Raw genomic sequence first — 27,761 nt, 5'->3', positions numbered from 1 at the left:
CAGTCGAACACATTTGACAGTCGAACACAACTTTATATCTCAGGCCTTGGAGAAATTTGGTTTTGGTCCTTACTTTTGTACAGCTATCAATACTATGTATAAGAATTAAACTGTATCCAGGCACCTCTCCTAGATTTGACTTAAACAAGGCTGTCCTGTCTCACCATACTTGTTCCTGATTTGTGCTCAGTTACTCTCTGACTTCATTAAGCTCAGCCCCTGAAAGGTATCACAAAGCTGAAGATGAGATTATTATTATTATTATTATTATTATTATACCACTTTATTTTTAAAGGATGCTTCACAGTTTTCAGTCACCGTTGATACAATTAAGACATTTTCTAGTGCCTCTGGGCTGTTTAGACATCAGTAAGTGTGAGCTGCTCGCCCTCAAAAATTGTGATGTTCCCTCTATTTCTAACATTCCTGTGAAAGATTCAGTCACTTACCTGGGAACTGTTATTAACAAAAACAAAGACACTAGATGCTCTTTGAATTTCAACCCCATCATAGGAAAGGTACAGAAAGAACTAAAGTTATAGCTTCAAAGAGATTTATCCCTTAGAGGAAAAATATGCAGACGGCATATCCCGACTTACTTATGCAGCCTTTTCTCTAGATGTGAACCAACAGGCCTCTGTGGCCACTGATAACATACTGTATCATGTTGTGTGGAGTAACAGAATACACTGTGTTAGAAAATTAGTGTTAATGAACTCCCATGAACATGGTGGCCTGAACTTTCTTGATTTTTCCACCCTTAACAATACTTTCAAGATAAATTGGATTAAACAGTTTCTTAGAAACCCGACTTCAATTTGGAATTTTATTCTTATTATTCTATTTTATTATTTATTACTTGTTCTCAAAACTTGGAGGCCTTAAATTTGTTTTACTTTGCAGCTACAATATTGAAAAAATCCCCTTAAAATTGTCAAATTTTCACAAACAAATGCCTTTCCCCCCCACAGATAACACATCTGGAACAACAGAGACATATAAACACAAATCATTATTCTTGGAAAGCTGGTTTGTCCGTGGACTTTATCTGGTTAATCAGCTCCTCAGTTCTAGTGGCATTATCAATACTATATCATCAATTTGATTCTATTATTCATAAATCTAAGTTTTCCAATCATAAACCATCTTTTTTAATTTTTGAAAATGAAATCAAACAATACATTACAACAATCCTATATTCTAAAAATAGGAAAGCTATTAAAACCATAAATTTATGTACCCTGTATAACATTTTTGTGAACTGAATTATGATTTCTGTCAGTGTTTATGTTTTTTCTATTTGTTTACCATGCTGTTTGTTAATAAATAAATAAAAAGTTAAAAACAAACAAACAAAAACAAACAAGTGCAGCCTTATATACTTCCTAAAAAAACAAAAAAAGTTACAACAGTCCTGTTGCTCTGACAGCAGTGTTGGTCTCTAAACTGGAGGAGGAGGGATGGTTTACCCTGGATCCTGTGCTCTGCCTTCACTCTGAGATAAGGAAAGATAAAGAAAGATAAAGAAAGATAAAGAAAGATAAAGAAAGATAAAGAAAGCCATGATAAATAAAGAGGGAGTAGCAGCGATGTTTCTTGACATTGAGAAGGCACACGACATGTGATGGAAGGAGGGGCGGACTATAACGCTGTATGAAGCAGGAATACGAGGGCGCTTACTTAACTGGTTCAAGACTTTCTGAAGAACGGAGTAATACAGGTCGGGGGGGGGGGGGGTGTTGTATCTAACGGCACTTTGGTAATAAGAAACCGAATGTCAGGGTTTATTTATGTATGGACAAGCAACTGAGAGGCTAAAAGAAGTTAAATTCTTGGGAGTGCACTTTGACGAAAGGCTAACATGGAAAAAGCATATAGACAGCAGTGTGACTAAGTGTGAAAAGGTGATAAATGTAATGCGGTCCCTCTCAGGAAGGATACACAATTAATGATTTACAGAGCAATGATAAGATCAAGATTAGACTGCTTATGTTATGGAACAGCAGCCACATCAGCTACCAAGAGATTGGATGTAGTGGAAAGGCACTGAGAACATGCTGTGGGACCTTCTGTACCGCCCCAATTCCAGCTTTACTTGTAGAAATGGGAGAAACTCCACTGGGAATTAGGAGTATCCAGTAAAATTAGTTCTGGAAAATGTGTGAGAATGGGGCGGAGCAAAAGTGAAGAAGGAGTGTTTCATTTTCAAGACGAATAAAGAGATGGAGCGGCTGGAGCTGGGAGAGGTGGGGGTGGCTCCTATAATTCACCGGCCAGTTGTTCCACCGTGGATTTTACCCACGCCAGAAACAGACTTCAGTGTCTTAGAAACAATAAGAAAACATGATAATACTGCTTATGGTGACATAGTGTGGGAAAGACTAAAGAACAACTGGGAACATTATCTCCAAATTTATACAGATGGGGCCCAAGACCCCAAAACTGGAAAATCAGGATTTGCCTTTTGCATTCCAGATTTGGAAATGATAAAATACAAACGACTGTCCGAGGGGGTTTCAGTCTTTACAACAGAATGAATGGATATAATACGGGCATTGCAGTGGATAGAGGAGGTGAAGCCGAGGCGAGCGGTCACATGTTCAGATTCGGCTTCAGTTCTGACGACACTCAGGGAGCAGGCTGGGAGTCCGGGCAGACCGTGTGGTGGAGCTGCTGATCATGTTATACAGGACTGAGCAGGCTGGAGATCCGTGGGGTTTCTTTGGGTGCCGGCTCATGTGGGGGTGGAAGGGAACGAGGCAGCTGATATGGCAACCAAAACGGCACTGAAGAGAGACAGAACCATGAGTACAGATCCACTATCAAGAGAAATATAACAGCTGTGTGGCAGAAAGAGTGGGAAAATGAAAAGAAGGGGCGTCATTACTTCGCTATACAAAATAGTGTAAAGAAAGAACATTGTTATTTAGGGAGTGAGAGAAGGCACACAGCTGTTACGACTAGACTGAGACTGGGACACTGTGGGCCGGCACGGGCAAACATGAAGATGGACTGTGTGGAACTTGCAGAAAACAACAAACTGTGAAACACTCATGGAATGCAAATGTTACATGGAAGAAAGAGAAAGGCTATATGCTGCAGTATCACACCTGGGTACAAAGACGGTTTCAGTGAAAAGCTGCTGAATCCTACCGGGAATCAGTCAAGGAATGTGAAAGCAGTCCTTGAATTCATCGCGGCAGGATTACCTGCGGCAGTCTAATCCCGACCTGTGAGAGGCAGCAATGTGCTGCGAGGCATCCAGTCTGCCGGAAACTCAGAAGAAGAAGAAAGAAGAAAAAAAGTTACAATTACCCGGAAGCGATTTTCCCGTTTGGACTTCCGGGTCACGCCGCTGTAAGACGTTGCTGTCTCGTCGGTAGGTTTCAAACAAACTTACAATTTATTATATTTTACAATTAATAAACATAATGTTTTCACATAAAACGTTAAAAAAATGTTTTTGTCGATTCCGGCGTGGTTTGCGTCGCGCGTGACGCAGTTTGACGCCGTTTTGGGCGCTATTTAAGGAGGGAAAAAAGTGAAAAACAGTTAAGCTAAAGCTAGCGAAACAGCGTTTCTTCGCTTTCTGTCTTTTCTCCCTTTTCTTTTTCCTGTCTTCTCTCGCACTTCTCTACCTTTAATCCACTCTCTCTCCCTTCTTTTTCCCTCTTACTCTTTTATTTTTACGTCTAGTTCCCGTTTTTCTGCCGCATGAACTACACTGTTTAGAAATCGTGTCGTTTTTTGCTCATTGGCAGTTACATATATATATATGGTAGAATCGAACCGAAGAACTTTATGGAATCGGTAGGTGGCGCTCTTCAATTCGGCATACAAATAATGCACATAACATATTTCATTTTCCTAAAAATATATGTTTTTGTGTTAATTCGCTCTGTTCGCTATTACCTTCAACGGCGCGTTTTTGTCGAGAAAAGACTAGGCTTTAAAAGGCAACCCAGTTATAAAAGTTGGATGTTTATTAAAACAGTAAATGCTAGGTGGATTATATGTGTGCCGGATTGAAGAGCGCCATCTACTGATTCCATAGAGATCTCAGGTTTGATTCTGCTCTGTATGAAACGTGCCATTGAGCAAGACAGTAATAAATTGCACGATTTTTAAATGGAGTTCGGCGTAATAAACAGAATGTCTCTCTCCCATTCTGTCTTACACCAGAAGAACCAAATCGTGTCGTTTTTGCTGCCTTGCTCTTTGGCAGCGTTTCCGAAGGAATCAATAGTTGGCGCTCTTCAATTGGGCATAAACATGATACACATAACATCCTTTATTTTAATAAAAATATAAGTTTTAGTGTTTGTTCCCTCCACTCGCTGTTGCCTTCTGCGGTGCGTTTTGTCGAGACAATACTTGGAATTATAAGGCAGCCCAGTTATAAAAGTTGGATTTTTGTTAATATAATACATTTTTATGTGTATTATATGTATGCCGAATTGAAGAACGCCACTTATGATTTAGAAGACGTCACAGGTTCGATTCTGCCATGTAGGAAACTGCCACTGATCAAGGCAGTAATACATTTTTTAATGGATTCAGCATGAAAACAGAATGTCTCTCTCCCATTTTGTCTCTCTCTCTCCCTTAAAGACAATTGCTAGGTTCATATTAATATTGTAATACATTTTATGAATGTATTTGATATAATGTTATTTATTTTTATATAGTTTATTTGATAGGGACAATGCAAATTAACAAAGAGCCATAGTGGCTTTTTTGTAAAGTCTTTTTTCAACATTTTTATCTTTCCTTTTACGACATTCTTGTACTTTTTTTTATTATCTTGTCTTTTTGTTTTTATAATAATATAATTTGTTTTGTTTTTGTGATCCATTTTTTTCCTCTGCCAATCTTTTCTTTTTTGTTTTTCCTTTTGTCTTTTCATCCTTTATGTTTTTTAATATATTATCTCTTTTTTTCCAACTTCTAATTCTTCCCATTTTTTCCCAGCAGCCACTGGGACGCAAGTGCATCACCACCAGCACTTACGAAGAAAGAAAGAAGAAGAAAAAAACAAAACAAAATGTCGGACGACGACGAAATGCCGGCGCCGGCCATGAAGAAGAGCCGCGTTTTCTACGGAAGCCTGGAGGAGAAGGAGCGCGAGCGGCTCGGCAAACAGGAAGCAGGGGGCGGGGCGGGGACAGGAAGTGATGCGGTGAAGGCCGGGATCGAGGCGGGAAACATCAACATCTCTTCTGGTTTGTCGAAAAATATTTTTTTCTCTCTTTCTCTGTTTCTACGTCGCTGGTAAAGCTAGACAGGCTTTTATTTTGAAGATTATTACCAGAAGTACTACTGTCTATTTTTCAGGACTTTTATTTTGTAAGTTATTACCAGAAATAGCTGTCTATTGTTGCTGGCTTTTATTTTGAAGGTATAATGGCAAACAATTATAGTTAGATTAGCTGTTGGTAAAACAAGACATGATGATACAAGGCGACTTCCTGTCCAGAGCTTCAAAATTAAAGCATGCAAGAATAGACAGTAGTGTTTTTGGTAATAACGTTCAAAATAAAAGTCAGTCAGACTAACTTTCAAAATAAAGGCTTGGATATGCTTCATCAGAACAGGCTTAAATTAACTTCTGAAACCTGAACCTTCATGGATTTTCAGAATGTGGGAGGAGCCGCAGGCTGTCCGTCAAACAAGGGGCAGGGGAGTAAACAGGAAGTAGTCAGAGGTGAAAGCGCGTGTTTCCTAATGGTTTCCTGTTGTCCGTTCAAACAAAATGGCAGCACGGGTCGATAGAGACGAGAAGGTTGCAGGTTTGGGTGATTACACATAGACAACTCGTCTGAGGAAGATGATACGAGTCAGAAGAGCTGCTGTCGGCGTACTTGAAGGATTCTAAGCGAAGGAAGAGGAGACGAGAAGAGTGGAGGAGGGAGAGTTCAGCAGATGTGAGCTGGATGAAGAAAAGCATTTCTCCTACTTTCAAATGTCCGCAGCTCGATTTGATGATTTAAAACACTGAACTGATCCTACAGCGGACATGCCAACACGCACCATAGACCAGCAGCATGGGGCGGTTCCAACAGTGTGTTGCTGTGTTTGTGTGAGCTGTTGTTTCAGCGCTCCACAGCGACTTCCTCAAACTTCCCACAACAAATCAAGAGTGGGCTGATATAGCGAGAGACTTTTGGCGTTTCTGGAATTTCCCAAATTATGCCAGATCTGTGGACGGGAAACGTGGCGATCGAGGCTCCGAGCGGAGCGGGCAGCGAACACTTCAACTGCAGAACGACACGCTCCGTCGTCACGGCGGTCGGTGACGCACCGAACCGCTTCACCTGCCGCTGCTGAGAGCCGCCACGCTGCTGAGAGCCGCCACGCTGCTGAGAGCCGCCACGCTGCTGAGAGCCGCCGCCACGCTGCTGAGAGCCGCCACGCTGCTGAGAGCCGCCACGCTGCTGAGAGCCGCCACGCTGCTGAGAGCCGCCACGCTGCTGAGAGCCGCCACGCTGCTGAGAGCCGCCACGCTGCCGGCCGGCTTGCACCGTGTGGAGCAAGGTAAGACCGCACCTTCTTATGATAAATACATAATCAGATACATATGGTACATATTAGGGATGTGACGATGTGGTCATCTCACGATTCAATTCACGATGTGGGGTTCTTTTTTGGTCGCTGCATGATTCCATTTGTGTTATTTCATAGTTTTGAGTCTTTACTAATATTCTAAAATGTGGAAAATAGTAAAATAAAGAAAAAAGCGTGTGTCCAAACTTTAACTGGTAGTGTATATGTATAATATCTCATATATTGTATAATGTAATCAAATGGCTGTGTTTTTTGTGCCGTAGGTTCAAACTTGTCAGATGAGCCGAGCGAGGATCAGCTGCAGGGTGGAGGACCAGCTGCAGGGTGGAGGATCAGCTGCAAGGTGGAGGATCAGCTGCAGGGTGGAGGATCAGCTGCAGGGTGGAGGATCAGCTGCAGGGTGGAGGATCAGCTGCAGGGTGGAGGATCAGCTGCAGGGTGGAGGACCAGCTGCAGGGTGGAGGATCAGCTGCAGGGTGGAGGACTGCAGCAGGTGGAGGATCAGCTGCAGGGTGGAGGACCAGCTGCAGGGTGGAGGATCAGCTGCAGGGTGGAGGACTGCAGCAGGTGGAGGATCAGCTGCAGGGTGGAGGACCAGCTGCAGGGTGGAGGATCAGCTGCAGGGTGGAGGATCAGCTGCAGGGTGGAGGATCAGCTGCAGGGTGGAGGACCAGCTGCAGGGTGGAGGATCAGCTGCAGGGTGGAGGACTGCAGCAGGTGGAGGATCAGCTGCAGGGTGGAGGACCAGCTGCAGGGTGGAGGATCAGCTGCAGGGTGGAGGACTGCAGCAGGTGGAGGATCAGCTGCAGGGTGGAGGACCAGCTGCAGGGTGGAGGATCAGCTGCAGGGTGGAGGACTGCAGCAGGTGGAGGATCAGCTGCAGGGTGGAGGACCAGCTGCAGGGTGGAGGATCAGCTGCAGGGTGGAGGACCAGCTGCAGGATGGAGGATCAGCTGCAGGGTGGAGGACTGCAGCAGGTGGAGGATCAGCTGCAGGGTGGAGGACCAGCTGCAGGGTGGAGGATCAGCTGCAGGGTGGAGGATCAGCTGCAGGGTGGAGGACCAGCTGCAGGGTGGAGGATCAGCTGCAGGGTGGAGGATCAGCTGCAGGGTGGAGGACCAGCTGCAGGGTGGAGGACTGCAGCAGGTGGAGGATCAGCTGCAGGGTGGAGGATCAGCTGCAGGGTGGAGGACCAGCTGCAGGGTGGAGGACCAGCTGCAGGGTGGAGGACCAGCTGCAGGGTGGAGGATCAGCTGCAGGGTGGAGGATCAGCTGCAGGGTGGAGGACCAGCTGCAGGGTGGAGGACTGCAGCAGGGTGGAGGATCAGCTGCAGGGTGGAGGATCAGCTGCAGGGTGGAGGACCAGCTGCAGGGTGGAGGATCAGCTGCAGGGTGGAGGACCAGCTGCAGGGTGCAGGGTGGAGGATCAGCTGCAGGGTGGAGGACTGCAGCAGGGTGGAGGACCAGCTGCAGGGTGGAGGATCAGCTGCAGGGTGGAGGATCAGCTGCAGGGTGCAGGGTGGAGGATCAGCTGCAGGGTGGAGGATCAGCTGCAGGGTGGAGGATCAGCTGCAGGGTGCAGGGTGGAGGATCAGCTGCAGGGTGCAGGGTGGAGGATCAGCTGCAGGGTGGAGGACTGCAGCAGGGTGGAGGACCAGCTGCAGGGTGGAGGATCAGCTGCAGGGTGGAGGATCAGCTGCAGGGTGCAGGGTGGAGGATCAGCTGCAGGGTGGAGGACTGCAGCAGGGTGGAGGACCAGCTGCAGGGTGGAGGATCAGCTGCAGGGTGGAGGATCAGCTGCAGGGTGCAGGGTGGAGGATCAGCTGCAGGGTGGAGGACCAGCTGCAGGGTGGAGGATCAGCTGCAGGGTGGAGGACCAGCTGCAGGGTGGAGGATCAGCTGCAGGGTGGAGGACCAGCTGCAGGGTGGAGGATCAGCTGCAGGGTGGAGGACCAGCTGCAGGGTGGAGGATCAGCTGCAGGGTGGAGGATCAGCTGCAGGGTGGAGGACCAGCTGCAGGGTGGAGGATCAGCTGCAGGGTGGAGGACCAGCTGCAGGGTGGAGGATCAGCTGCAGGGTGGAGGATCAGCTGCAGGGTGGAGGACCAGCTGCAGGGTGGAGGACCAGCTGCAGGGTGGAGGATCAGCTGCAGGGTGGAGGACCAGCTGCAGGGTGGAGGATCAGCTGCAGGGTGGAGGACCAGCTGCAGGGTGGAGGATCAGCTGCAGGGTGGAGGACCAGCTGCAGGGTGGAGGACTGCAGCAGGGTGGAGGATCAGCTGCAGGGTGGAGGACTGCAGCAGGGTGGAGGACCAGCTGCAGGGTGGAGGATCAGCTGCAGGGTGGAGGATCAGCTGCAGGGTGCAGGGTGGAGGATCAGCTGCAGGGTGGAGGATCAGCTGCAGGGTGGAGGACCAGCTGCAGGGTGGAGGACCAGCTGCAGGGTGGAGGATCAGCTGCAGGGTGGAGGACCAGCTGCAGGGTGGAGGACCAGCTGCAGGGTGCAGGGTGGAGGACCAGCTGCAGGGTGGAGGACCAGTGTTGAGGATGACGCAGATTGCTGCAGGAGGCTCCTGTCCACTCACTGGACAGGAAGGAGGGGCCTGCTGAATCATAACCCATAATGCATCTGAGAACATTACAAACCTGCCATTTCTGCAGCTCGTCTCAACCTGTAACAGTGTTGTACACACACGTGTTTTTAGTTGAAAGAAAGCTGACTTCTGGTTCAGTGAAACCTTGAAATGTTTTTGTAGCTTGTATCTACAGAGTAGTTTTATACATGTGCTTATTGTTTCATTATATCTAATTTCAATAAAGTCTAAAAAGATATCTGGTCTTGTCTGCATACTCTGCAGCTCTGGCTCTGATAACATTACACAACAATCTAATGGCTCAACTCACATCTAGAAGAGGAAAAAATGGACCTCAGTGTTTTCAGATCAGTGTTATATTTTGCAAAATTGTAAAAGCAATACACAGATTGAAGTAGGAAGTGAAAAGTAAGCTCCAACAAGTCCTGCAGAGTCCCACGACAAGTCCGTGTTCGCAAACGACTTGAGAGACGAGGAGACGAGGAGAAAAATCCAACATGGGACCAAAACGCTGAATTATCTTGTCTGTCTGTCTCTCTGACTCTGCTCGTCCCGCAGAGCAGCTGTCCAATACTCCAGACTGTCTTTTATCTTCGTATGCTGCGTACACACTGCAGCTTTAATCCTGTTACGTTCACACACTTCGGTTATTAAGGAGAGTGAAGTCACTCCCTGAAAACTCAGGTATTGATTACTGAATTTGAATGTGGATTCGGTTAGTCCGAGTAGTGTGAACCAGAACCGGACCGGACAGCTGGTCGTTACGTGACGTCAGGCGCAACACTCGTTACGTTACGTAACATTATCACCGTTAATTTGAAAGAGACGGAAAGTGTTGTGAGACATTCTCATGTTCTGTCCAGTCTGTCTCCTAAACGTTGAGGTTGTTCCTCCAGTTCTGCGTCTCGGCCCAAATGTTGCTGTTACAACGATCAAGTCCATGTGGTGGGAAAGAGAACATGATGCCGCTGTCAGCGGCGGTTTATTAAGACCTTATGGATAAATTGACGCCTCGTGTTACTGGTGTGTAAACTGAAAACACAGGCAATGGTAGCCGCCATATTGGTCTGAAGTAAATGTTACTATGGTTACCGACGTGGAGTGACTCCTGTTACCCGTACATACGCGGTCTGGTAATTTACTCCGCACTGCTCCAGTCTGTACCATATATATGCAAATTCACTCTCATTCATACATTTGGTTGTCACTACCAGATTCTGGCAGTGTGTATGCAGCCACAGTGTCACAGAGAAGGGAAACGTGATGCTCACCAGCAGTTTGGTTTCCTGACCCTCACTGAACTGACTTCTCTGTGACTGCTGACTGTCGACTGCTCATTCACTCTTATAATGTTCTTTTACATTTCTGACCAGCTCCAACTCTATCTAGACCAACTCCATGAATAAGCATGTTGTTGCCTGATGTCAGCACAGTCCTACCTGCAGCTGTCTGCTGGACACAGCCTGCAGAACCAATGGACTGAAGTACTCAAGATCAATGGATAAACGCTGCATCCCAGCCTCTGCTGTCCCTCCAGGAGTTGAAAGGTCCGGTCTACACAGCAGCTTACAGGAAGTTGTTCTGAGGAGAAGCTACGGTCAGAAATTTGCAGCTCCCTCCCTTCCCAGCATGCTTCACACCTCTTTACATCTGGCCAATCGCTGCGGAGGGGGGCGGCGTGCTTGGACGTTTTTACAACGAAATACAAAAATGATGAATGGCATGATTTAAAAAAAAAAAATCTGCCCTCATGATTAAAAAATACATAATTCAAAGAGTGTTTTTTGGTCTTGTGTGGTGTTGTAGGTATCTTCTTAACAGTTTTAGAGGACTGTCTTTTAAAATGGCTCTTTTTGGGCCGCAGGTGAATTTTAGGCTGCAGTACCACCGTCGGCCACCATGTCACATGGCAGCAAGGCTGAGACCTGACCCGTGGGGTCTGACAATCACAAACAGCCAGCTAGCTTATCCCAAAGGGTTTGTTTTTAGCATTAGCTTGCTAGCACGCTGCTAGCCTCAAATTACACAGCTGTGGTGAAGCGCTCCAAGACATTTGTTTGGTAGCCGCTAAATGCTGCCATTTTCTCATTTTTATTTTAAAGCAGCACAACTCGCCTCGTCATGGAACACGTTGGTCGATGTCCCGCTGTGGGACAAAGGGACACAGCGGGAAATAAAAGTCAGCAAAAATGAACTAGTATTTCTGGAAATACTCTTCAAAATAAAAGTCAGTCAGACTCACCTTCAAAATAAGTAATTCAGACTATTCAGACAATAGGGTAAAAAACAGAAAAAAGAACAAAAAATGGGGAAAAAAGGTTTAATGAACTTCATTGCCCATAATCCTTTGCAGGAGAGTGTTTAGAGTTGGAGGAGCAAGTCACTGAGCATCAGCAGGAAGCATCACCATCTCTACTGACTCACCTCACCTTCAAAATAAAAGACCCACCTTCAAAATAAAAGTCAGTATGACCAAAAAATAGGGAAAACTACAGAAAACAGCCAAAAACTGATGCTAACAGACTCCGCTTCCCACAATTCATTGCAGGCGAATGTCTGGAGATGGAGGAGCGAGTCAGTGAGCGTCAGCATGAAGCTCTGCTTGAGTTTGAGCGTCGGCGCAGAGCGAGGCAGATCACCGTCTCTACTGATGACTCCGAGGTGAAGGCGGGGCTCCGGGCACTGGGAGAGCCAATCACAGTGTTCGGAGAGGGGCCTGCTGACAGACGAGAGAGGTGATTGGACCAGAGGTTTCCTTTCTTTTTTCTTTGTTTTTTTTTAATTTAGTTTTTTTTATAATTATTTGTCTATCTTTAATCATTTTTTTCTTTTTTAAATGTATTTTTGACTTTTCTTTGCCTATTTTTTTATTTTATTTTATTTTTTTTTACAGGTTATTTTATTTGATTTATTATCTTTTTGTTTGTTATTACTTTTGTTTGTTTTGTTTTGTGTCTATTAGTTTTTTTTAATTCTTGTATTTTTTTATTCTTTCATTTATTTTCTTTGAGTTTTTTCTATTATATCTTTTCATTTAATTTTTTTCTTTGTCTTTCATTTGGTTCTCGTTTTCTTTTTATATGGTTTTGTTTTATTGTATTTTTTTATTTTATAATTTTTCTTAGTTTTTTCATTCTGTTCATTTGTTTTTCATTTGTTTGATTTTTTTTCATTTTGTTTGATTTTTTTTCATTTTGTTAGCTCATTTTTCATGTTTTGTTTTTTTCACATTTTCATTTTTCTTTTCTTTCATTTGTATGTTTTTTCACATCTGTATTTTTCTTTTTTAAATTTTCTTTCTTTTATTTGTTTTTTCTCTTTTTTAAATTTTCTCTCAGGTTGAGGAGTATTCTCTCTGTCGTGGGTCCGGACGCGCTGAAGAAATCGCGGAAAGATGACGAGAAGGCGAAGCGATCGCAAGAAGAGGTGAAGAAGATGAAAAACAAACACACACATGGAAAATAATATAAAAATAATATAGAAACAAAAAATATACTAATACATTTTACATATATAAAATAATATAAAGATAAGTTGTTTATTCTTTAGATTTTTTAAATATAAAAGTGATCTAGAAATACATTTTTGTTTTTTGTTTATTTTGTTTTACACTTAATGTTTTTAATATTTTTTCACAACAAAATATATTAAAAACCCACAAGAAATTTTGTTTAAAAAAATAAAATAAAATACACAAATTTGCAAATGAAAGTAAAAAGTTGTGTTAAAGAAAAGATAAAAAATGTAGGAAAAATCTAAAATTTGCAAATAAAAAATAAGTAAATCAAGTAAATTTCACAAAAATGACAAAATGAATACAATTTTCAGGAAAATCATACAAATTTAGAAAAAAAAAATCCAATAAATAAAAAAATGTAAAACATTTGCCTTAACCTCCTTTTTTCTGTTGTCTCTCCTCTCTTTTCCTATTGGTTGTTTTTTTCTGACCAATCCAGTGCCAGCAGACGTGGTACCACGAAGGCCCCGTCTCCCTGAAGGAAGCTCGCCTCTGGTTGGCCAGATACTCCCTGCCCAGGTGAGAGAGAGAGAGGGCCACTGACTTAGAAGGGAGAGAGTTAAGTTATTTTACAGTGTTAAACTTTTTGCGACATTGGCTCAGAATGGAGAGAGAGATAATTTTTTACAGTGTTTACATTTTTGGCTGTGTGACTTTGACTTGGAAAGGAAAGAGAGAAATTTTTTTATAGTGTTTACATTTTTTGGCTGAGCAAGATTGACTTTGAATGGATAGAGAAATTTCATATTTTCGACTATTGTCAATAATATCGAAAAGTTTGCACTCTTGACTCAAGGCTTACCAAGGAGTGGGCCAGGTGGGGCCAGCATAACAGTCCAATGTAATCAGAAAAAGCCCGCACACTGACAAAAACTGTTGAGGCTCACTGAATGCAAAAATAGATGATTTATTTACATAGTGAAAAAAAGTGACTAAGTGAGAAAAAAGGTGAACATTTCGGTCCTCAGACCATCATCGGCACTACTTCCATGTTTTTCATGTTGGCTCTGAATAGGCAACCAGCCTATTAGCAGATGGAAGTTGCACCACAAGGGGGCACAAGCATCTGTCAAGATAGATAGATAAAGGTTCTAACAAACTATCATTACAGGCTACTATGGGGCAACCAGGAGGTTTTTTGTGTCATTCAACAGATTTCTAAAACACGTAGAGGGGGTGATGTTGATCTGAGACTGCTCAAATCTGAATGTAAATGGATTTTCTATATGAAGACACTACATCCAGAGGGTCTTAATGAAGAGTCGTCTCTCTCGTGCTGTCTGTAACCCCTTGACTATCTCTCTCTCTCCCCAGGGCCTTATTCTGTAGCCGTGCCCTCCATCCTTGTGGATTTGTCATAGATTATTTTGTATACTTGTATAGCTGCCTATTGTAATATGTATTCATGGAGTAAGTCCTGTATGTGAATTGTATCTGACATTCTTCTATAAGCCAACCTATTTCTTCTTAGTAGATAGTATAACAATGTTTGATCTATTTATTCTTAATCTATGATTATCTGTATATATGTTTTTGTATGGGTTGTTTCCTTGTAGGCCTCTTGGCCACAATATGGCTAATGGGCTGATTGATTGATTCCACCCATCAGCCTCATTCCTGTTGGCTACCGCTAATAGGCTGGTTGCCTATTTAGAGCCAACATGAAAAACATGGAAGTAGTGCTGATGATGGTGTGAGGACCGAAACGTTCACCTTTTTTCTCACTTAGTCACTTTTTTTCACTATGTAAATAAATCATCTATTTTTGCATCCAATGAGCCTCAATAGTTTTTGTCAGTGTGCGGGCTTTTTCAGATTACATTGGAATATTTTCGACTATTTAAATGAGAAAATCCATTAAAATAAGAGCTGGAATCGTATTCGCTGCCACTCCTGGGCTAACTCGTGCTCTGATTGGTCGGTCAGGGCGATGAGGCGTCTGGAGGCTGCACGCGTCCAGCGCGACGTTGCCGAGTCAACCAGGACGGTCCGGACACAGGAGCTGCACAAGAACCTGAGGGTGAGTAGAAACATATTATTAAAGTGATTAATAACACATTAAATATGAAGTTAAAAAAAATCAAATTATAAAAAAAATAAAAAATGGGAGAATTTTTTTGTGTACTTTGTATTTCCATGGTTTTATGCTGTTGAATAAATAAATTATCAAAGTTTAATTAACATAATAATCTGAGGGTGAGAAAGAAAATAAAATAAAAAAAATATGGAAATATGATGTGAAAAAATTTGATGTCGAATTATATTTTCTTAAAGATATCGAGAATTTTCTGGTGTTTTTTTTTTTTTTACATTTCTTTGTAAATATAATTATGCAAACCAAATATAAGATTTATTAATACAGGAACCTGGAGATCAGGAGAAAATTATGATTAAAATTATTAAAATATGATGTGAAAAAATGTGAAGTGAAATTCGAAACATAAAAATTGAGAATTTTTTGGTGTACTTGTTTTTATTTCCATTGTTTTATGTTGAATAAAATTATCAAAGTTTCATTAACACAAGAACCTATAGAAGAGGGGAACATTTATTTTAAATTGAAATTGTTATTAAAATATGAAATATGATGTGAAAAAATGTGATGTCAAATTATTTAAAACATTTTAAATATGGAGAATTTTTTAAAATTGTTTTACTGTTGTATTGATGGGGAAAAAATCAAATAGAAATGAATACAAATTATTTAAAATAGGAAGTTAAACAGTGAAGTCAAATTACAAACATTCTTAAAAAGAAAATGTAGAATCTTTTGGTGTGTTTTTATTTTCTTAAGTTTATATTGAGTAATCTTATCAAATTAATACAAGAGCCTGCCTGTGTTAAGTTAAATATGTAGTATTATTTATTTTTTTTAGTTATGTTAGTAGTATTGACTGTAATATTACTTTTAGTTATTTACAATAATGTTAGTTATTTATTACTAGTTATTTCTATCAATAATATTAACTATTATCAATGATATTTTATTACTAATCAATGCTATTGTTTATGTATTATTTTTATTTATTGTTTATCATTTTCTTTTATTTATTGTATTTTTAAAAATTTTCCCTACTTATTTTTTTTTTTATATTAATCTCAAATTTCTCTTAATTCTTCTTCATTGGTAGAACCTCAACAACTTCTGCAGCCAGATCGGTGACGACCGGCCAATCAGCTTCTGCCATTTCAGCCCCGACTCCAAGATGCTGGCCACCGCTTCCTGGTGAGCTGGCTCTGCCCCCTTTTGCATTAGCATAAAACAAATAGAAACCAATGTGTTAGTGTTAGCATTATAACGCACTGAAAGTAATGGAGAGTTAGCGTTAGCATTAAAATGCATAGAAACTAGTGGAGAGTTAGCATTAGCATGAAAATGCATAGATAGAAAGTAATGAAGAGTTAGCCTTTGCATGAAAACGCATAGAAAGTAATGGAGAGTTAGCGTTAGTATTAAAATGCATAGAAAGTACTAGTTTTTTTTTACAGTGTTGTGGGCGAGAGACATTGACTTGGCATAGAGAGAGACAATTACTTTTTTATAGTGTAAAAATTGAGGGTGAGACATTGACTTAGAATGGAGAGAGAGAGAGAGAAAAACTGTTTTTATAGTGTTGAAATTACTTATAGAAAGTTAGCATTAACAGACACTAATAGAGTTAGTGTTAGCATTGCAGCATATACTAGTTAGCATTAGCATTGGAATACAAACATTGGAAACACTAATGATATTGATGATGATGGTTTTTTTATTATATGCTAAGGCTAATGCATTGATTTTAAATGCTAATGCTAAATATGCTTAAGTGGATACTGTACATTCCAATGCTAACTATGCTAATGCTAGTGTTGTTGTTTTTCCATAGACTTAACTTGGTAATGCTAACATGCTAACTGTTGCAGGAGCGGTCTATGCAAGCTGTGGTCCGTCCCAGACTGTAACCTGATTCGCACGTTAAGAGGTGGGCGGAGCCTCTTTTTGCTAATGAGGTCATTCTTTCTCTTCAAGCTGATTGGTTGTTTTAAATTTTCTTTTGTCAGCTTCCCTTTGTGCTTAAATGTATTCATATTAATCTCTGCATAAGTTGTTTAAGTGTTTTTTTTCTGTCATCTGCAATTTTTTTTACATTTTTTATTTTTATTGGAGACATTTATATTTTTATTTTTATTTCATTTTACTTTATTTGATTTTTATTTTTCATCACTTTTAATGTTATTTTTCAAATTTTTTCCATCTTGTTTGAAAGATGGGTTTATTTTTATAAAATCATTTTCATCACTTACATTAATATTTTCTTTTATTTTGCCCAAATAATTTTTTCACAATTTTGACCGTTTTTGTAAATGTATTTCATTTTCTTTTTCTAACTTTGTTCTTATTCCATTTATTTTAATTGTAACAAAAAAGTCAAAATTTTTCCTTTTATTCATTTTTATTTTCTTGTTTTTTCTGCTTTCTCGTTTGTTTTTTTCTTTCTCTAAATTGTTTTGTGTACCTTTATTTTTTTTTTTTGTAATTAAGTTTTTTTTTTCATTTTGTATTCCTCTTCATTAAGTTCCCCTTCTCTCTCTCTGTCCCTACCCCCCCTCTCTCTCTCCTGCTCTCTGATTGGCTGACAGGTCACAGCACGAACGTTGGAGCGGTGGTTTTCCGTCCGGCGGCCGGCGTTTCTCTCGACCAATCAGACGTCAGTCTGGCTTCCTGCGCTGCAGACGGAGCCGTCAAGCTCTGGAACCTGGAGAGGTGAGGAGAGGAGACAAGGAGATGAGGAAGGAAGGAAGATGGAAAAAGAAAAGGAAGATGCTGGGAAGGAAGGAAAGAAAAGGAGGGAAGGAAAGGAGAAATGGAGGGATGGAAGGAAAGAAAAGGAGAGAAAGAAGGAAAGGAGGGAGGTAAGGAAAGAGATCAAAGGAGGAAAGATGGAGGGAAGGAAATAAGGAGAGAAGGAAAGGAGAAATGGAGGCAAGGAAAGAAAAGGAGGGAAAGGAGGAAAGGAAGCAAGAAAGACAGAGAGAAAGGAAATAAGGAGAGGAGATGAGGAGAGGAAGGAATGAAGGAAAGGAATCACAGGAGGAAAGAAGGAGGGCAGGGAGTCGAGGAGGGCAGGGAGTCAAGGAGGGAAGGGAATAAGGAGAGAAGGAACTAAGGATAGGAAAGAAGGAGGGAAGGAAGGAATGAAAGAAAGGAAACTAAGGAGGAAAGAATGAGGGAAGGGAATAAGGAGACAAGGAAGAAAGGAAAGAAAGGAGGGAAGGAAAAAAGGAAGGGAAGGGAGTTAGAAAGCAAGGAAGGAAAAAAACGAATAAAAAAGATAAAACGAACAAAAACGACTTGATTTCCTCCTATGGTCTTTCTGCTGTGTGACTGGTGTGTGACTTCCTGTTTGGTTGCCATAGCGATGAGCCTGTAGCTGACATAGAGGGTCACAGTCAGCGTGTCGCTCGCCTCGCCTGGCATCCTTCTGGAAGGTTCCTGGGCACCAGCTGGTAACAACAAATATTTTTTATTAATATTCATGTTATGACATCAAAAATGATTGTGCTTACACAGAATATTTTTAAGGATTTATTTCTGAATTAATCTTCTGGAACGTTCCTGGGGACCAGCCAGCAACAAAAAAAATGCAATTATTAATAATAATGATATGTCATCACAAATTATTTAATTAATATGGCATATTTTTAGAATTTATTTCTTTTTTATTTTATTTGTCTTTAGTATGTTTTTTATTTTTTTTTATTTCTGAATTCCCAGTTTTTCATCCTCTCAAATATTTTTTTTTTTTTTTTCATTGTTTTTATTTAACATGCATACGTTTTTTATTTCTAAAACAACTTTTCCCAATGTTTTACACTGATGTATGTAGTAAATTGATTTAGAAATCAAATACAAAATTTAACCTCCAGATTTGTATTTTTTTTGGATTTGTTTACTTTTCAGCTACGATAATTCCTGGCGTCTCTGGGACCTCGAGGCTCAGGAGGAGATCCTGCACCAGGAAGGCCACAGCAAGGGCGTGCACGACCTGCAGTTCCATCCTGACGGCTCATTGGCTGCCACCGGGTACGAAGCGGAGCTCTCTGTAGTAGTTTAGCTAGTAGTACAAACACCTTCCCTAACCTCCTAACTTAATAAACACAGGAGAAAACTGGACCAAAAGAAATAGGCGACCCTCTCCTACTGCTTCCTAACAAAAGGAACAGTGTAGTTACAACAGTACTGTCAGCAGCATGTCTTACAGCTGGCAGGTCCAAGCTAACAGCTAAGCTAACTCATCTTGCACTACAGCAGTCGCAGGTTAGCTGGACGGTGGGCTGGGGACCGGCGATGGAGGGTACAGCTCTGCCTGCGGACCGGACCGGCTCCTCTTTATAGCTGCGGCCGTCTTGTCGGTAGACCGACCGGGTGCAGGCATCCCCGGCCGCTCCCTCGTCCTAGCCAATGAGCTGCCACCTGTCAAACCAGTAGTAGTAGTAATTTGTCATTCACAACACGCGTGACTTCACAACACGCGAAAGACATGCGCAACACCAGACCAGAGAATACCAATACGAGAATACCTAACGACCAGTGGGTACAAACCACTGGGTGGCATTGGACTGGGCGAGGCCCAGGTCAGAGGTCAGCTGATGCTGGTCAAGTATAATGTCTTCACTGTGTGTATATGCATAGCTCGCTCTGTTGCTTTTCTTGATAACACATTTTAGTCAGTCGGACTGTACAAGTTGCGACTATGTGCTACTCAAAAAAAATGTCCAATGTTGGCAGGTCTGGTGTTGCTCTAGTCAATGGCGATTTCTGGCTCGGAGAAACAATCGAGCCAATCAGCACCTTTGTGGGCGGGACTAAAGTTTGAACCGTTCGTGCGACGGTTTTTCATTGAGGTTTCGGCAGAATAATATCAGAATCAGAGTATCAAGTATGTACACATACAAGGAATTTGACTCTGTGTAAACAACACTAGGACAATAGTGCAATGGTGCAGAGTGCAAAGATGCGGGAATAAATGCTGGAATAAATATTATATATTATATACACAAATCAGATATTGTGCACATGATGATGATGGGGAGGAGGAGCAGGTCTGGGCCTGGGGGGGGGGTAATTATATTCATGAGGTAGGTGTTACAGGTTTATTGCACAGGGATAGTTGATGGCCTGTGGGAAGAAACTGTTCTTGTGTCTGCTTGTTTTGGCGTACAGTGTTCTGTAGCCTCCCAGAGGGGAGGAGTTAGATCAGGTTGTGTCAGGGTGTGATGGGTCTGCAGTGATCTTTCCTGCCCGGTTCCTGACTCTGGAGATGTAGAAGTCCTGTATGGAGGGCAGGTTGGCACCAACGGTTTCTCCTGCAGTCCCGACTGTCCTTTGTAGTCTGTTCCTGTCCTGTTTGGTGGCCGATCCAAACCAGACTGTGATGGATCTGCAGAGAACAGACCGGATTACTGCAGAGTAGAACTGGATCAGCAGCTCCTGAGGCAGGTTGAACTTCCTGAGCTGGCGTAGGAAGTACATCCTCTGCTGGGCCTTTTTGATGAGTGTGTCTATGTTGGACGCCCACTTCAGGTCCTGGGAGATTGTGGATCCCAGAAACCTGAAGGTTTCCACAGCAGACACGGTGCTGTTGAGCATGGTGAGGGGGGGCAGTGTTGGGGGGCTCCTCCTCTGTCATCTCCACAGTGTTGAGCTTGTTCCAGACTATTGCCCCTATTCTGTTTTCTAAAATATAAAATTCAGAATTTCTAAAAAGAAATTGATCATACAAGCAGAGTGTTTTTCATGGTGTTTGGAGCAGGCAGCTCCCCTGTGTGAGAGGAAGGGACAGAGCGAGCTTGATGTCGTCGAAAGCAGGACAGGAAGTACGGCGTGCGACTGAACGCACGCTCTTCCACAGAGCTGTCTGTACATCACAGAGCTGTCTGTACATCACAGAGCTGTCTGTACATCACAGAGCTGTCTGTACGTCTGTACATCACAGAGCTGTCTGTACGTCTGTACATCACAGAGCTGTCTGTACATCACAGAGCTGTCTGTACGCCACAGAGCTGTCTGTACGTCACAGAGCTGTCTGTACGTCACAGAGCTGTCTGTACATCACAGAGCTGTCTGTACATCACAGAGCTGTCTGTACATCACAGAGCTGTCTGTACGTCACAGAGCTGTCTGTACATCACAGAGCTGTCTGTACATCACAGAGCTGTCTGTACGTCTGTACGTCACAGAGCTGTCTGTACATCACAGAGCTGTCTGTACGTCTGTACATCACAGAGCTGTCTGTACATCACAGAGCTGTCTGTACGTCTGTACATCACAGAGCTGTCTGTACGTCTGTACATCACAGAGCTGTCTGTACATCACAGAGCTGTCTGTACGTCACAGAGCTGTCTGTACGTCACAGAGCTGTCTGTACATCACAGAGCTGTCTGTACGTCTGTACATCACAGAGCTGTCTGTACGTCTGTACATCACAGAGCTGTCTGTACGTCACAGAGCTGTCTGTACATCACAGAGCTGTCTGTACGTCTGTACATCACAGAGCTGTCTGTACGTCACAGAGCTGTCTGTACATCACAGAGCTGTCTGTACATCACAGAGCTGTCTGTACATCACAGAGCTGTCTGTACGTCACAGACCTGTCTGTACGTCTGTACGTCTCAGCCTGCAGAACAGCTCGGCCCCCAGCGCCTTACAACTGAACCAAATCCAGACAGGTCTCTCTCTCTCTGTTGCTCGGTCTCTCTCTCTCTCTCTCTCTGTTGCTCGGTCTCTCTCTCTCTCTCTCTCTCGCTCGCTCTCTCACCGGACCCGTCTGTTCGCCTCCCACTGCACACGCGTGAGGGAGATTTTTTTTGCAGCAGGGCAGAGGCAGAACAGCTGATTTCTCTGTAAGGAGTCTCATTTCTATTCTTCACCTTGTAGACAAAAGCAACAACAGACAGAACAGTGTAGCACTCTTTATATTTGTAAGTTCTGTTATCTTTGACACAAAGTACTTTAGATATATACAGGTTAGTTATTTGTTTGACAAATGGAACCATTTAAAATGGAGGAGGCCTACATTAGATCATTTTTCAGCCATCCAGGTACTGGGATCCTTTATTGATAATGATGATGAGGATGAAGGAGCGTCTGGAGCAGCAGGGTTCACAGCTCCAGAGATCTGGTGGAGATCTGTGGAACGATGGAGGCCAGCTGCTCAGCACAGACTTTCAGACAGGAGGGCCTGGTGCCTTCCTGGTGCCTTCCTGGTGCCTTCCTGGTGCCTTCCAGGTGCCTTCCTGGGCCTGGTGCCTTCCTGGGCCTGGTGCCTTCCTGGTGCCTTCCTGGGCCTGGTGCCTTCCTGGTGCCTTCCTGGGCCTGGTGCCTTCCTGGTGCCTTCCTGGGCCTGGTGCCTTCCTGGTGCCTTCCTGGGCCTGGTGCCTTCCTGGTGCCTTCCTGGTGCCTTCCTGGTCCTCTGCTTACTCACATCCTCACCTCAGATCCTGAGTGCAGGTGGGGGGTCAGTGGAGAGGGGTGAGGGGGTGCAGATGGTTGTTTGATGTGGTTGGAGTTTTTTTCATTTTTCATTAATTCATCAACCAGTCCTCCCTTTTTTCTCTCTCTCTCTCTCTCTCTCTCGCTCTCTCTCTCTCTCTCTAGTCCCCCCTCCATCTCTCTTGGCCCCGCCCCCCTCTCTCTCCCTCTATTTATTAGCACAAATGAGCAATATTATTGTCTGTAATATGAATTAGTATATATTTGATTCATTTTCCAGCTTAAAACTTGAATTAATGTCATGTTTTTTTCCAATTAACTCATCCAATCCTGTCTCTCCTCCCTCCCTTTCTCCTGTCTGGTCCAATCAGAGGGCTGGACTCGTTCGGCAGGGTGTGGGACCTGCGGACTGGCCGCTGTGTCATGTTCCTGGAGGGACACCTGAAGGAGATCTACAGCCTGCACTTCTCTCCTAACGGGTACGAGGCCTAACGAGCTCTGACAAGCAAAAAAAGACAGAATAGTGAAACAACAAAAACAAAAAATGACAAGAAAATGACAGAAAACAGTGAAAAGATAAGAAAGACAAGAAAATGAGTGTAAAGAGAACACACAAAAATGACTGAAGCAACAAAAAATGACAAAAAGTATAAAAACAACAGAATAGAGTAAAACAAAAAAACGTCAGAGGGGTGAGACCTCTAACAAGCAAATCACTTAACTATTAATTAGCTCATTAAAAGAAAATGAGAGAAGAATGTCAAAACATGACAGAATGCAAGAAAAAATGCTGAAAACAAAAAAAAATTAAAATGTTGCCAGAAACACAACACAAAAGGGGATGTAAAAGTATTTCACCATCTTATTAATAATTCATTAACTTGGTAACAAACTCGGCATTTAATATGAAAATGATAAAGAGAAAAAATTTACCAAAATGTAAAAAATAAATATATATATATATATATATATATATATATATATATATATATGTATACAGTACTGTGCAAAAGTCTTACACATGTAAAAAAAAATCCGTAAAGTGAAGATGCTTTCAAAAACAATGAAATGAAAAGTTTCTAAATGTCAAAAAATGTACTGTAAGAGCAGTCTGCTGACACTAATGCAGAAAACAAATAAACATATAAGACAAAATATATATAAAAAATCTAAGGTGCCTAAGACTTTTGCACAGTACTGTATATAACATATACAGTATGTATAGTATGTATATACAGTACTGTATATAACATATACAGTATATAACATATACAGTATGTATAGTATGTATATACAGTACTGTATATAACATATACAGTATATAACATATACAGTATGTATATAACATATACAGTATGTATAGTATGTATATACAGTACTGTATATAACATATACAGTATATAACATATACAGTATGTATATAACAAATACAGTATATAACATATACAGTATGTATAGTATGTATATACAGTATGTATATAACATATACAGTATATAACATATACAGTATGTATAGTATGTATATACAGTATGTATATAACATATACAGTATATAACATATACAGTATGTATATAACAAATACAGTATATAACATATACAGTATGTATAGTATGTATATACAGTACTGTATATAACATATACAGTATATAACATATACAGTATGTATATAACAAATACAGTATATAACATATACAGTATGTATAGTATGTATATACAGTATGTATATAACATATACAGTATATAACATATACAGTATGTATATAACATATACAGTATATAACATATACAGTATGTATATAACATATACAGTATGTATAGTATGTATATACAGTATGTATAGTATGTATATACAGTATGTATATAACATATACAGTATATAACATATACAGTATGTATAGTATGTATATACAGTATGTATAGTATGTATATACAGTATGTATATAACATATACAGTATATAACATATACAGTATGTATAGTATGTATATACAGTATGTATATAACATATACAGTATATAACATATACAGTATGTATATAACATATACAGTATATAACATATACAGTATGTATATAACATATACAGTATGTATAGTATGTATATACAGTATGTATAGTATGTATATACAGTATGTATAGTATGTATATACAGTATGTATATAACATATACAGTATGTATAGTATGTATATACAGTATGTATAGTATGTATATACAGTATGTATATAACATATACAGTATGTATATAACATATACAGTATGTATAGTATGTATATACAGTATGTATAGTATGTATATACAGTATGTATATAACATATACAGTATATAACATATACAGTATGTATAGTATGTATATACAGTATGTATATAACATATACAGTATATAACATATACAGTATGTATATAACATATACAGTATATAACATATACAGTATGTATATAACATATACAGTATGTATAGTATGTATATACAGTATGTATAGTATGTATATACAGTATGTATATAACATATACAGTATATAACATATACAGTATGTATAGTATGTATATACAGTATGTATATAACATATACAGTATATAACATATACAGTATGTATATATAGAAGTCTCACCGGTTACCTGTCTTTGACCCAACATTCTCCTGCTGAAGGTCACATGTCCCACAATGACAAGTGAAGAGGCAGGTAGCAAGTTCACTAGATTAAGTGATTTAGTTTACTATTTTAATATGGTTACTAGCTTAACAAGGTCAACAAGGTCAATAGTTTAACAAGGTCACTAGTTTAACAAGGTCACTAGTTTAACACGTTTACTATTTTAATATGGTTACTAGCTTAACAAGGTCAACAAGGTCACTAGTTTAACAAGGTCACTAGTTTAACAAGGTCACTAGTTTAACACGTTTACTATTTTAATATGGTTACTAGCTTAACAAGGTCAACAAGGTCACTAGTTTAACAAGGTCACTAGTTTAACAAGGTCACTAGTTTAACAAGGTCACTAGTTTAACACGTTTACTATTTTAATATGGTTACTAGCTTAACAAGGTCAACAAGGTCACTAGTTTAACAAGGTCACTAGTTTAACAAGGTCACTAGTTTAACACGTTTACTATTTTAATATGGTTACTAGCTTAACAAGGTCAACAAGGTCACTAGTTTAACAAGGTCACTAGTTTAACACGTTTACTATTTTAATATGGTTACTAGCTTAACAAGGTCAACAAGGTCACTAGTTTAACAAGGTCACTAGTTTAACAAGGTCACTAGTTTAACAAGGTCACTAGTTTAACACGTTTACTATTTTAATATGGTTACTAGCTTAACAAGGTCAACAAGGTCACTAGTTTAACAAGGTCACTAGTTTAACAAGGTCACTAGTTTAACACGTTTACTATTTTAATATGGTTACTAGCTTAACAAGGTCAACAAGGTCACTAGTTTAACACGTTTACTCGCTCGCTTCATCGATTCCTCCTTTAGGAGAATGTTTTTCAGGGATGGGAGGGGGAGCGAGGGAGACGAGCTGGTTTTAAAAGCTGCTGGATGGAGGGGGAGGAGCTTCCTTCAGGATTACAATCTGACAACAAGCTTTAGAAAAGAGCTGAAAACAGCAACACAGCTGGATGTTGGTTTATATCTTTATGTCTTAATGAATTCTCCACATAGCTTCAGGATTGGTTAGAAGGTCTGATGTCACTTATTACAGGTTTACAGGTTTAATGTTATTAATTAATATAACTAATTATAAAGTAGAAAATAAAATACAAAGATAAATGTATAATATAGAATTTAAGAAAAGGGGAAAAAGTACTTGTTACTAGCTCATTAATTCATTAGCTAGTGAAAAAGCTTAGCATGTAATATTCTAATGAGTTTGAGCTAACTGGATTTTTTGTTTTCTCTCATGCTTTCATTTCTTTCTGTCTCGTTGTTGTTTCCTCTTCCTGTGTGATGACATCACTTCCTGTCTGTGTGTGTCTCCTTAGCTTCCAGCTGGCTACAGGAAGTGGCGATCACACCTGTAAGGTGTGGGAGCTGCGGAACAGGAAGTGCCTCTACACAGTCCCCGCCCACCAGAACCTGCTGTCCGCTGTCAGGTTTCAACGTAAGATAAGCCCGCCCACTGTTTCTTTTCTTTCTGTTATTTCCTTTCTTAAGCTCCGCCCACCTTACTTTTCTTTATTCTGTAGTTCTTTTTCAGCTACTGCCACAGGCACACATCACAAAATCAAGTGCTGAAACTGCCAGAATCTTGTAGTCTGCCTACAAGCCTCTCTGTAAAAGAAAAATAGTGGAGCTGCTGCCTTTCTCAGTGTCGCTTTTAGACCCCTAAACTTGCTCCAAATCATAGGCAAAAATTATCGTTTTTACCCTCTCTCTACACAATTGGGGGAAACTCAGTAAATAATGATCAGTGAGCTTTAATATGTGGGCTTTCTTCATCATTTATGAATATCTTCCACCAGGAGAAAAATGATCAAAATCAAAAGTTCGAGCCAGCGAAGTTCCTGAAATTTGGTTGATTTGACACAGAATGACCCTATTATCAATAAAGGATCCCAGTCCCTGAATGACTGAAAAATTACTTTAAAATTATGTACTTCATTTTAAATAGTTCCATTTGTCAAACAAATAACTAACCTGTATATATCTAAAGTACTTTGTGTCAAAGATAACAGAACTTACAAATATAAAGAGTGCTACACTGTTCTGTCTGTTGTTTCTTTTGGCCTGTCTGTAAGGTACAGAAGAATAGAAACGAGGCTCCTTTCACAGAGAAATGTGCTTTTCTGCCCCTCTGCCCTGCTGCATCTCTCTGCTGTCAGCTTCTCCTGTATCTTTACATCCTTACATTACAGTTACATCCTTACATTACAGTTACATCCTTACATTACAGTTACATCCTTACATTACAGTTACATCCTTACATTACAGTTACATCCTTACATTACAGCCTGTAACACTGTGACATTATCTGCTCTGTTTTACTGCTCAGCTCCTCTGGTCCAGACTGTCCTGCTCCTCCTCAGGACCGGTCCTTTTCCTTCTGTGAAAACATTTTTCAATATTAATCTGATTGAGGGAGCAAACATTCAGAGTCAGCCGGCCGGCTGGCCCGCTGGTGGCTGGCCCGCTGGTGGCTGGCCGGCTGGCCGGCTGGTGGCTGGCCGGCTGGTGGCTGGCCCGCTGGTGGCTGGCCCGCTGGTGGCTGGCCGGCTGGTGGCTGGCCCGCTGGTGGCTGGCCGGCTGGTGGCTGGCCGGCTGGTGGCTGGCCCGCTGGTGGCTGGCCCGCTGGTGGCTGGCCGGCTGGCCCGCTGGTGGCTGGCCCGCTGGTGGCTGGCCGGCTGGCCGGCCGGTTGGCCGGTCGGCCTTTTTGTGGTTCATCTGAGACTGCTGAGCATGTGTTTGTACGATGTCACCATGTTGTACCTGTACCTGTTGAATGTTCTCTGTGGGAGGTTGGGGGAAGGTTTTTCTGTGGGGTTTATTTTGGGACCGATCTATTCTGTTAGGAAGAAGGCTAAATGTGTGTTGCTTAATTTCCTGTTTGGCCAAACGGGCCATGTGGCTGACCTGGAGAAACAAGGTGCCCACTCTGAATGTTCAGGATGGTCTC

The 27,761-nt window shown here is 41.4% G+C and overlaps 1 protein-coding gene across 2 annotated transcripts in view; it reads left to right on the top strand.

Annotated features, from left to right (window-relative positions):
• Positions 1 to 3,331: 3,331 nt before the first annotated feature.
• Positions 3,332 to 27,761, top strand: part of prpf4 (pre-mRNA splicing tri-snRNP complex factor PRPF4) — a 30,149-nt gene continuing 5,719 nt past the window's right edge. Inside the window, exons 1-13 of one of the 2 annotated variants that reach the window (XM_078286329.1) lie at positions 3,332 to 3,379; positions 4,975 to 5,222; positions 11,706 to 11,892; positions 12,496 to 12,583; positions 13,114 to 13,193; positions 14,601 to 14,694; positions 15,806 to 15,900; positions 16,578 to 16,636; positions 17,295 to 17,418; positions 18,072 to 18,161; positions 18,616 to 18,738; positions 22,518 to 22,625; positions 26,131 to 26,249. In XM_078286329.1, coding sequence (XP_078142455.1) covers positions 5,045 to 5,222; positions 11,706 to 11,892; positions 12,496 to 12,583; positions 13,114 to 13,193; positions 14,601 to 14,694; positions 15,806 to 15,900; positions 16,578 to 16,636; positions 17,295 to 17,418; positions 18,072 to 18,161; positions 18,616 to 18,738; positions 22,518 to 22,625; positions 26,131 to 26,249 — 1,345 coding nt within the window. In that variant the 5' untranslated portion in view covers positions 3,332 to 3,379; positions 4,975 to 5,044. Of the gene's footprint in view, positions 3,380 to 4,971; positions 5,223 to 11,705; positions 11,893 to 12,495; positions 12,584 to 13,113; positions 13,194 to 14,600; positions 14,695 to 15,805; positions 15,901 to 16,577; positions 16,637 to 17,294; positions 17,419 to 18,071; positions 18,162 to 18,615; positions 18,739 to 22,517; positions 22,626 to 26,130; positions 26,250 to 27,761 lie in introns of both variants that reach the window. The other variant, XM_071911029.2, reaches the window with a different exon arrangement.

The sequence above is a fragment of the Centroberyx gerrardi genome, chromosome 2, assembly GCF_048128805.1.
Source record: "Centroberyx gerrardi isolate f3 chromosome 2, fCenGer3.hap1.cur.20231027, whole genome shotgun sequence".
Lineage (NCBI taxonomy): Eukaryota > Metazoa > Chordata > Actinopteri > Beryciformes > Berycidae > Centroberyx > Centroberyx gerrardi.
Note: the sequence above shows the minus strand (reverse complement) of the source record. Positions and strands in the feature narration are given on the sequence as shown.